The 12506-nt window shown below is 32.9% G+C and overlaps 1 protein-coding gene across 4 annotated transcripts in view; it reads left to right on the top strand.

The window, feature by feature from the left end:
• The window catches only part of LOC118192294 (uncharacterized), a 113677-nt gene that overhangs the window by 50176 nt on the left and 50995 nt on the right, over nucleotides 1–12506 (top strand). For all 4 annotated transcript variants that reach the window (XM_085806602.1, XM_035363233.2, XM_035363241.2 and 1 more), the window contains 2 exons: nucleotides 2606–2703; nucleotides 8582–8763. In XM_085806602.1, the coding sequence (XP_085662728.1) occupies nucleotides 2606–2703; nucleotides 8582–8763 (280 nt within the window). The remainder of the gene's footprint in view (nucleotides 1–2605; nucleotides 2704–8581; nucleotides 8764–12506) is intronic.

Raw genomic sequence — 12506 nt, 5'->3', positions numbered from 1 at the left:
GCACCGCTCTCAGAGGGGCACCAAATGGTCCCCAAGACAAACAAGATTTTCTGAAAAGTTTCAATTTTTATTTTGATTGATTTGTAGGAAATAAATTTTAAATTAATAAATTTTGTAATATATTTATTATTTCCTTTCTTGATTTGTCTGATAAAATATTTTATAAATAATGCTTGCAGTAAATCAGTCGAATAGCTCCGTATGGAAAACATTCTTTCTGAACACTTTGTTTTTCCAAAAGTGAAATAATTTTCATTTTTTAAACAAAATTAAAACAGAAGGTGCAGTTCATACTAGTTATTTTAAGATGATAACAAACAATCCACTATAGTCTTTTATCATATTATAAGCCCTTCGACTTTGAGCTATTGCTAATTCAGCCTCCAAACTGTAATAATCAACTAATAATTTGTATCAAAAGCAATAAAGATTATGGACTTTTATTTGATTCGACTCTTGATATCGCTCAATGAGGAAAAAATGTAGCAAGTCTAGATATATAGATATTGATATTTGTAAATTTTGATGCTGTCGATGGGTTAGAAGAATTAATAGAACTACTAGAAAAATTAGCTGAGGACAGTTCTATGACAAGTCACACCAGAATGAAACTAGAATTGTTTTTTCAAAATACACTGAATTTTAATTTCATAATTTAAATCCATTTTTGGCGTGAACTTTTGAGGAGAACTGATCATGTGCTGCCCAGATTACAAGATACTAAAATGAATTTTAGAGAAGCATTCCATGATCTTGAATCATTAGTAAATGAACTTGCAGAAATGCCACCCAACCAGTATAGTGGTTAGCATCCCTGACTACCATGACAAAGGGCCCGGGTTCGAATCCCGGAGAAGGTATGGATATTTGTATATGTATCCTGTCCGTGTGGCATGGGGGCACCCTAAATATGCGGCAAGTCAAAAGTCCTCTTGAGAGAATGGGGGTAGGGCAAGAGGGAGTCGGAGACACTCGAATCTGTCCCCTCCTTCCAGGGTGCGCTTCATCAAAATTGGGGATGGAACTGAGCTAAATCGTACTGTAAGGTGAAAATCACCTGCAAAGTGCTCAAAGGCTGTTGCCAATGACATGCATAAACTTGTGCTCCTTGCCACGAGGAAACTAGCATTAGCAACAACAACAACTTGCAGAAATTCAAGACAAGATCTGTAAAGAGGCAATAGAAAAGGATAAGTCTGTAAAGTATTATTGATAAGTATTATACAGTCAAAAGTCGTTAATCCGGACGTCCATAATCCGGAACGATCTATAATGCGGACCTCAAAGCTACAAACTTTCTGCGCATGCGTAAACGCATGCGCGTTTAATGTATAACGGACGGTATAAGCTAGGCTAAAATTATCTAATTATCTATTTCAGTTAATGTTGCTGATTGCGTTGGTCCTTAATCTTTGAATTGGATCTGGCTTATTATTTTTTGCAGACTGTTAGAGCAATTTTATAAAAGTAAGCTTGAAATTTCGATTATGTCAGAAAGAATTTCTGATTCTGAAGCTGCCAAAGGATCTAGAAAGCGAAAGCATATTTCGATGTCCATCAAACAAAAAGTGGAATTGCTGCAAAAAATGGGTAAAGGCATATCCTTTTTTTCTAACCATTCTGAAATCTGTTTATCAATTTCACGCTGCTCTGCGGGGGTGGGGGGAAACGTCGCGGCGCACAATGAACTGGAAGTTGATATGTCAGCACTATCCTTATCTTCAGGGCAGATGTTTTTATACTATTCAGCTTATAATTCTTTACTAAATGTAGTATTTCATCTCGATGTGCTCCATCTTTGATATGATTTAAATCAAATTCCTCGTCATTATAAATATCACGAATACACATCAAATAGTTTTCTGGTTGCAATTTTCTAATTTCAACTATGCGTAATGTATGCTTTACTCATGCGCGCGTTGAAAGAAATGTTTAATAAAGTAAACAAATAAATATTAAGCTTTTTTTTTTTTTTTTTTTTTTTTTTTGGATACCCTTTAGATCATAATTGCTCTTTATTTAATAAATTAGGGTTTCGTATTTTTAATTTTATAATTTCTCCATGCCATCTTACCAGATTTAAATTGATGATCTATAATCCAGAAAAACCGATAATCCAGAATCGCCGAAGTCCAGACGAGTGCGGATTAAAGACTTTTGACTGTAGTATTAAGGATAAGTATTATTGATAAGTCTGGCATACATATCCATTTAAAGGTCATTTTACATTTATGTAGAATTTGGACACAATCAGAAAGTCCAAGATCATGATTCCACTTATTAGCAATATAATAGCATTTTGAAAGGCAAAAAGTTTAGTCTGTAATAATGTCATTACCAATATGTTTCCTGCTTTTCCATGATGTAGGATTTAATATAGGAACAATATTTTAAACTTTATTTAGCCTATCTAGGAAGTATACAGGAAAAAAGTGGAAAACATTTAATTTATTTTCTGTTTTTTAATTACAGAAATTGACCTTCTTTCCCTAAAAGATTATTATTATGAATTTCACGGCATATATTGTCCTAAAGAAGCTTTTTTTAATATTGTTGAGATTATCTCATTTAAAATTTTATAGTAACATATATATTTATCATTTAGGTACAAATTTAGTCTTATTTGGAACTGGTGGAGAAACTCATGGAGGATCATTGTGGGTTATAAAATTAAAGCACCTTCTTACTGGTGAAATAAATCTGGTAAGATGTAAATTTTTTAATTTTGTATATTGTGATCACATATGTTATTTCAGTTTTAACTGAAATTAAAATACTAGTATACAGTAGATGTCCTCCTTACCAGCCTTGGTTCAACTAACTTCTGAAGAAAGAAAGTGACTTATACATCCCCTATTGTAACATATTTGTCTCTAGCCTCCAGTTTTCTGGTTAGATGCTGTATCCCCTATTGTAACATATTTGTCTCTAGCCTCCAGTTTTCTGGTTAGATGCTGTATGTAGATGTGCAGGGAGCATATTGTTGAGTGGATACTACGGTTTTGTGTGATCATATATATGGTTATATTTTTCCTCAATTACTGTAATATAATTTGTCAAAAAAATTTTATTGAGTTAGTAAACAGGAAAAGAAAATCTATAGTAATAATGATGTAACAAAATGTAAATGCTCTAGAATGTTTAGATAAAGACAAACCTATGAAGTGAACTTTGTGTAGGAAAGCGTATGATGAACTTCTGATGCTGAAGTCATAAATCCATTCAAAATTTTTGTACCTAATTTGAATTTTAAAAAAAGAAAAAAAAGAAAGAAAATACTTTCAACATGCTGCATGTTACAAAAATCTGTGCATGAAATAGTTGATGATATTTTGTGTCTATGCCAGGGGCATAGCTAGAGAGGGGGCATCTGTCCCCGGGTGCAGAATCCAAGGGACGCCAAACTGATGTTATAACATTTTAGAATTAAATGTTTTCCATCCTTGGCAAGCAGTAGGGGGCACGAAATCTTCAGTTGTCCCTGGGCGCTGAAAACTTTAGTTACGACTCTGGTCTATGCTTTCATTGAAGAGGACTCAAACAAAGAGTCTAATTGCGAAAGAGAATGTGTATGCAAAAAAATACAGTATGCAAAATTTGAAAGTGAAGGTGTTTTTTCTGAGAAAAATGCCATAGAGCTCATTTTATAAATGCCTGGTAACAGAATTGTTAGCAAATCTTGCAAACTCCAGCAAAAAAAATAAATTAAAAAAAACTTCAAGATTGCATTGAAGAAAAAGGTTTACATTCATAATAAATTTACAGCATTGATGAAACTGAACCAGACATTGATACTTGTGAAAAAAATTCCTGCTATTGCTTAATGAAATCTCAGCCTTGACTACAAGTCTAACAGAGAGGAAATAACTGTTATTCTTTGTTCTAAGTTCATAGGAATTCATAAACTTCTTTTTCAGTTGAGAAATCAAAGAAATCTTGGGTACTTAAAAATATGAACTTATTTGCTCTTACTCAGTTTATCAGTGCACTGTAGAATAGAATATCAACTTGCTAAAGTACTTGTATATCGTGAAAAGAAAGTCATGAACAAAACAAACTTGAAAAAAAAATTAATGAATGTGGCACTAATTCTTGACAATGCGTTAAATTCAGTGGTATAAACCAGATTGTGAAGAAGAGGAAAACATAAAAATTGTGTCCTTTTCCCCTAATGACAAATGTATTGCAACCTGTGGACCTTAGAGTTATAGAAATCTTCAAGAGTCATCACAGATGCAAGCTTCTCTCAGAAATCCTTTATGAAGTAGAAACTTCGGGTATCATACATTTTGTAGCTCCAAAAACTATAAGTGTAATGTCTACATAGGGCTAAAGCCTATCAAGAAATGCCTCAATTTATATTAATTAAATCTCAGACCAAACAGTTGGGGAAGAGGAAGAAAGGAAATAATCTTATACCTGAACATAATCCCCCAGAATTGCCTTGCACAGGTGAGAACACTCTACTGCCTGATTTGAGGAAATTTCCTGATTGTGATGACTTCACTGAAGAAGATGTATTTGAGTTGGTAATGAGGTTGAAAATCAGTTTTTAAATAATCATGAAATCATTCAAGCAGTTATAGGCAAAGAAGGTGATGTCCAGAAAAGGGCCAAAATACACACACACACACACACACACATACGGGGGGGGGGGGGAAATGAAGAACCTAGAACAAGAAAAGTAGCCATGCCAAAGTGAAAGCAAGCAGTATACTGGAGTTGGCAGTGCCATATATTGAACAGCAAGCCAGAGTGCTTAAAATATATAATTCTTTCTTGCCTTCTTCAAATATGCATTTAAAAAAAATTTAATCTGCTGCTTTGTTTAAAAAATATAATAGTATAATAAATATCTGTTTGTAAATATTTCTGGGGATTTTTTTTATTTTCCTCATCGTGCAAAGTGATGTTTATTGCATTTTATACATTCAGCATAACTACCCATTTCATTATTTACCAAGGATTTCATGATAACCAGTTAAAAAAGCATTTTAAAATTTAAAAGCTAAACTATATAGAAGTATAGCTTTTTCTTTTTATACAAAATAAATACATAAAACTTATTCAAAATAAAGTTAAGTTTTTTTAGAAAAAAGTATTTTTATTAAATAATTGAAAAAACAAATCAGAAGTTGAAATTTCAGTACAATTGCCAAAAAATTAATTTTATGTGTATTGTGTGAGCAATTATAATAATTTGTTTATTATCATATAGAAACTTTATCCAGCTTTTGAATAAGGAACTTCATTGGAAAAGCCAAAAGATTATTAATATTTTGCCATATCAAAAAGTTGAATATTTTCTGTATTATTTGAAATTAAACTGGCAAGTAGGAACTAATTAAAAACATTCATCGGATTCTTAATTTCTTGCTGTTTGATGTTAAACTTTAATCTATAAGTTTGAAAACACTAGCATAAATATCTGGTTGTAACAAAAGTTTTCTGCCAAAAAATGTTCTTAATGATGTTATGAAAAAATCATGAAAGCAGTACCTTTAGTGTTCGTAGCAGCACCACCCAAATCTATGATTTTTTGCAAACGTTTTGGTAGTTTAAAGAAGCCTTCAAAGAAACTTGGCTGCAAGTCCAAAAACAGATCAACCTCATTTCGTACATCCTGTGCAGAATGGAAGATAGCACCAACAAGATGTAGCTGCAAGTGTGAAAATGGTAAAAGTCTGAAGGAGTGATGTAGGGGCTATATGATAGATGTTGCAAATGATCCCATTCAAGCCCATACAGAGACCAGCCAGTGAATGCAGACACATATAGTCTTGCATTATCTTGATGGAACATAACCATTTTGCTCTGGAACTAAGTTCAATGTTTTTCCTTGTTAGCAGCATCAATACGGACTATCACCATGCTGTACCACCAGATACGAAGCATGATCTTTTTGTTAGTCAAATTTTGCTTTGCAGCACTGCCAGCAGGCTCACAGGGTGCAGAACAAACCCCTTTTTTGGCCTGTGTTGTTGAAGTAAATACACTTTTCATCACAAGTGATGATCCAATCCAGAATTTTGTGCTTGTGTTGATATTCAAGCAGATTAGTGCAGGCCTGAAGAAGTCTGTTCGTATCTGCACGAGTCAACTCATGTGGCACCCAACGATTGAACTTGTACATCAAGTTTATATGATGGATAGGGTGACAATGCCTAACTCCTTATTAAGATGTCAACTGGTTGCATACTGATCTTCTTTCACAAGTTCTCGCAGGCTGGTCTCGTCAACATCAGTATGCTGACAAGAGTGCTGTGCTTCTTTAATGTCATAGTCCTTGTTTTTGAACTTTTGGTGCCAAACCTTCACTGTGTCACATGATACGAATTAGTACTTAGCACATGATTTGGTGACATTCTGTAGCTGACTTTTTTCAACAGAACTGGAAGAACAAATTTCACAACAGTGGTCTAAAACCTTTTTCTTTCAAATGCCAAAAATCGCTTGACAAAATATGATTAAACATGCCAAAGCAAACTGTTTGCTCAGATGATATTTGGAATGACGGAAAACTTTCATTAAAATGCGATAGAAATGGCAAGACAATTTGTCATGTTGTAACTATAAAAAATATAACTTCTAAGCTTTATTTAAAGTGCAAGGATTGTAACTATCAAATAATAAATTATGGGGAAAAAACTGTGACAGGTGAATTTTTCTAAGATTTTCCAACTGATGAAATTACTTTAAATTAAAACTGATAGAATTATTTTAAATTAAAACTGATAGAATTGTTTTAAATTAAAGCTACTTTTATGTATTTTAGATTTTAAATTAGAGAGATTAATTTTTAATAAATGAACTGGTAAATGTGTTGTGTAGAAAAAGTAAAATTAAATGAAAATCATAAAATACAAAAATATGCATTTTGCCGGTTGGCTTATGAGAGATCCTGAGTTACGAGTACCAGTTTGTGCTGTAATAAAAAAAAGTAATGAAAGGACATGTATTAGCATGAAGGAAAAAGGGCTCTAAAAGTGTTATGAGGTCTAAAAAAATTAAAGCAAGGCAATAAGTCTAGAAATAGAAAACAATTTGGAGAAGTCAATACTTTTTGATAGGCCAGTTCCATCTGAGTTGAAATAATGTCAAGAAGAACAAAAAAGTAGAAACATTAATTGGAGTACTGTGAAAGCTGAGACAATTGAATATACTATTTACTATCTAAAATTGCATACACTATGAGCCAACATGTTATGACCATCCCCACATTTTTCAAAGAACTCATCTAGATGACATGGAGGGCATGTGATTAAGTGAGAACAGCATGTAACTGCTGCTAGAGAAGGTAAGGAATCATTCTTGCACTTACTTTTATAAGTGATGGGAAAGGCTATTGATCCAAGTGAATTTGACAGATTGACAGATTGTAATGGCTCAAAGACTTGGAACAAGTATCTCCAAAACTACACGACTGGTAGGTTGTTCATGATCTGCCATTGTTATTATTTATGCAGGATGGATAAATTACTGTGAAACCAACAGTAGACACCTTATTGGACATCCATGCATCATCAAATAAGAAGGATGTTGGAGACTGTCCCAATTGCAAGTGTTTAAGAACACACAGTTCAGCGGACACTGTTGAATATGAAACTGCTCAACAGACATCCCATTTGCATGCTTCTGTTTATCAAGCTTCATTGTCAACTATGCCTACCAGGGGGCCCAGGGACATCCAGACTGGACCACTGGATAAGTGGAGGACAGTTAGTTGCCTGGTCGGATGAATCACGATTTCTTGTTAATTATGTCGATGGTCGTATCAGAGTACCCTGTCTTACAGGTGAACATTTGTTCCCCCCCTCGTACAGCAGGTCATACGCAGGCTGGTGGTGGTGGTATTATGCTTTGGGAGACATTCTCATGGGTGGCTGTGGGACCCTTAGTTGTGGTAGAACATACTATGAAAGCAGCAGATTATCTGAACGTATTTGCTGATCAGTTGTACCTTTACGTGGCATCTGTCTTCCCAACTGGAAATGGAATATTTCAGCAGGACAATGGCCCATGTCACAAGGTTCGAATTGTGTTGGAGTGGCTCGAGGAGCATAAGGATGTTTTTCAGTTAATGTCCTGGCCACCTAACTCACCAGATCTTAACTTAATAGAGCACATTTGGGATGTCATGTAGCAGCAGCTGATAATTCAGACACCACAATCTCGGAATATCTCAACTTTGTGTGACCACTGCTTAGACATTTGGTACAACCTGTCTACAGTCATCTACCAAGGAGTTGTGGCATCCTTGCCAAGGGGATTAGCAGCTGTTTTGCAGGCCAAAGGTCACACAATACATTATTATTGAGTAGGTGGTTATAATGTTTTCCTCTTCAATGTATATACTTATCAATTAAAATTGAAAAGTGAAAAATCAGCAGCACACTTGCATCAGTGAAAATTCTATGTATGTGGCATTTAAATGTTCTTGAATTCAGTAGCTAAGTCATAAAATAAAATATTTAAGCTTTAATTTATTTTAATTTTTGCTTTCCCAGATTTATGAAATATGATGTAATATTTAGTTATCTGTTAATGAATATTTCAGCTTTTTTTAATATTATACTTCTAGGCTGAAAAAATATACACAGATAATTTCAAAGGTATCATGACACCCCCAGTTCTTGTCGATTTGACTGGGGATGGAATTTCTGATATTGTCATGGCTATATTCAACTCTACTGTCATAGCGTTTGATGGTCTGACATTTGCTCACTTGTGGGAATACCATCAGCCATCTTCAGAATCATACAGGTAATTATTTTTTCCTTTTAGGAACCTTCAGAATTCTTTTAATTTCTTCTGTTAACACCTGAAAAGTAATATTTCTAATCTTATTTCAGTGAAGTTTTAATTTCGGTTAAGTCAGTGATTCTCAACCTTTTTACTAACACATACCATCTTAACAAAAATTGAAAACCTTTAGTACCACCACTACAAAGTATTTCTACCATCACCACCACTCTTAAACAAAGCTCAGATCGCGTAAATTTACAAATGTTAGAGAAAAAGCTCATCAGGGTGTTGGGGTTTTAATTTTTGAATTTAATAGTTAAAAATACTTTGTTTCTTTGTGTACTATCAATGGTACACGTACCACCGGTTGTGAACCCCTGGGTTAAGTAATACATAGGGGAAGGGGAAAAACAATTATTGCTAATCTGTATAACATAAAATCTTTCATCTGAATTCTGCTTTGTAGAGTATCTTGATTATTATATATCAGAATTACACATTTAATAAAAATCTTTAAATCTAAATTATCTGTATAGCAAAATAAGTCATTTAATAATATTACATATTCATTAAAAAATTAAATGGAAAAGCAAACACTCTAGTTTTAAAATTGAAATATTTTCTTATTCCAAATTTACGCTTGTGCATTATAATACAGTACAAAGTCTTTAATCCGGACTTGCCTGGACTTCGACGATTCCGGATTAGGGGTTTTTCCGGATTATAGATCATCAATTTAAATCTGGTAAGATGGCATGCAGAAATTATAAAATTAAAAATATGAAACCATAATTAATGAAATAAAGAGCAGTTATGATCTAAAGGGTATCAAAATTAAAAATATGAAACCATAATTTATGAAATAAAGAGCAGTTATGATCTAAAGGGCATCAAAATTTACAAAAAAAAGTGCTTAATATTTATTTGTTTACTTTATTAAACATTTCTTTTAGTGTGCGTATGTGTAAAGCATACATTACGCATAGTCGAAATTAGAAAATTGAAACCAGAAAATTATTTGATGTGTATTCGTGATATTTATAATGATGAGGAATTTGATTTAAATCATATCAAAGACGGAGTACGTACTACATACGGAGTGCATACAGATGAAATACTACATTTAGTAAGGAATTATAAGCTGAATAAAATAAAAACATCTGCCCTGAAGATGAGGATAGTGCTGACAGATCAACTTCCATAAACAGATTTCGGAATGGTTAGAGAAACAAAGGATATGCCTTTATCCATTTTTTGTTTGATGGACATCGAAACATGCTTTCACTTTGTAGATCCCTTGGCAGCTCCAGAATCGGAAACTCTTTTTGACATAATCGAAAGTTCAAGCTTAATTTTTATAAAATTGCTCTAACAGTCTGCAAAAAAATAATAAGCTGGATCCAATTAGAAGATTAAGGAACAATGCTATCTGCAACATTAACTGAAATAGATAATTAGATAATTTTAGCCTAGCTTATACCGTCAGTTATACATTAAATGGGCATGCGTAAACGTATTATGTGCATGCATAAAGGTATTAATCGCATGCATAAACGCGAATGATCTATAATCCAGACTTCAAAGCTACAAATTTTCTGTGCATGCGTAAATGCATTATGCGTTTATGCATGCATAGAAAGTTTGTTGCTTTGAGGTACGGATTATGGACATCCGGATTAAAGACTTTGTACTGTATATAGATATTAACCTCTTAATGCACTCAAACAAGTTTACTCAAGTACACCAAATTATATCATTTGCACATAACAATTAAATACATTTTAAGATTTTTTTTTTCAAATATGAATACAACATAATATATCTGCTACAGTTTTGAGTTAAAGAATGAGATTGAGTTAATATAATTAGTAAAACAATTAGCTAAAAAAAAACCACTTTTTGAATTTTTATTGGTGCATTAAGGGGTTAAAAAGCTTATCTTTTTTTTTAATGGAGAATTTTTATTAAAAATCCAACATGACTAAAAATTGTATTTGATAAATATATTACTATTATTGCTTAATTTTTTTAATACTTCCCAATGAAGTTTTATTGATTTTCTGAATTTTTTGTTTATTTTAAGAATTTTTTTTTTGCCCTTTAAAAACTCTCCAAATCCCAGTAATTTTATCCTTTTAGATTAAATAAGTAGTACACAGAAAAGAACATTATCATAGCAGTGGCAGTTGCTCAGCAGTTGTTTTGATTTGTGCAAACCACGAGTGAAAATTATGCAAAGAATAATTTTTAAGTAAAAATTGTGTTACATATTGTTTAATGCAAACTATAACAGTTTTAGCATTTAATGTTGTTATGAATGTTATTTCATAGAATTTCACTTTATTAGGTTGGCAATGAAGTAGATTTTGAGTAAGCAGGAGAATTCAAAATTTCCAGCTGTAAATATAACTTTATTAAATCAGGTATTATATGTTTTTGTCAACGACCTTTTGTTGTCTTTCAGGCAGTGTCATAATTCCATGTTCATAAAATTTCTGATTTTGTCAACAAAAAAATTGAATTAAATGAGATTCTACATTATCAGCTTCATTAAAAATTTTACCATTTAAGGATTTCTGCATGGAACGAAATAAATGGAAATCTGAAGATGCAAGGTCAGGGCTGTATGGTGGGTGTGAAAACATATCTGAGCCTAGTTCCAATAATTTTTGGCGAGTGACCAAATATGTGTGGAGCTTTGCATTATCATGTTGGAAAACAACATTCTTATGATTTGCCAATTCTGGCTGCTTTTCTTGAACTGCATTGCTCATCTTGGTGAGTTGGTGAATGTCTGTGTTTGAATTAACTTTTTTTGTGCGTGTGTTTAAGCGTTTAGCATGTAGAATCCCTTTATAATCCCACCAAACTGACAGCAAATTTACTTTTTTTAGTGAATTTCAGCTTCTGATATTGTCTGGGCTGGCTCATTCTGCTTCACCTATGATCTTTTTTTGATTACCTTTGTTAAACTATCCACTTTTCATAGCCAGTAACCTGATCATTTCAAAAATGGATTAATTTCATTACATTTGAGAAGTGAATTGTAGATGCTAATGCATTGTGTCAAATGAATTTCCTTTATTAATGAGAAATCCATAAAGCGAGTTTCTTTACATTGGCAAGATGTTTTACTATTTGAATGCATGTATGCGATACATTGACCTTCTTTGCAATCTCATGTGTTGTGCTATAACAATCTGAATCAATAATGGCCTTGATATGGCTCTCATCAACTTTAACTAGACAGTCAGATCGTTGTGCCTTTTTGAGTAAAAAATTACCAGAAAGAATTTTGGCAAACCAATCTTGATACTGCCTTTCTTTGAAAGCTTCACTCCCATGTATGGCAGGTAACTTCTTGTATGTTTGTGATGCTTTCCTGTGTTTTGAAAATCGTACAATAAAGTATGTTTGAAATGTGCATTTTGTTATTCCATTTTTAAACTGGGATAGAAACAAAACGAAATTGATGCAATAATTATCTTATTATTAGAAGTGAAGTCCAAACAACAAGAAAATAATATAGGTTAGGTTGAGAAAACAAAAGAATTTGCTAAAACCATCTATCAACAAAATCTGCAATCACTAAGTTGCCAGCTCAGTAGATTAAAAGATTCCAATGTGAGTAAAATTCGAGCAAAAGAAAAATTTAGGGGAAAAATATTGATATTTCTTTGTTAAAACCAAACCACTGGATGCTTTTTTTTGGGGGGGGGATCTATTCTTGTAGCACCAAGCACTGCCAGTTTGATTTAGCT

Source organism: Stegodyphus dumicola, chromosome 12, assembly GCF_044657685.1.
Source record: "Stegodyphus dumicola isolate Sdum_Otavi_A_Nest chromosome 12, ASM4465768v1".
NCBI lineage: Eukaryota > Metazoa > Arthropoda > Arachnida > Araneae > Eresidae > Stegodyphus > Stegodyphus dumicola.
The sequence above is the reverse complement of the archived record's forward strand: the minus strand, read 5'-3'. Positions and strand labels throughout refer to the sequence as shown.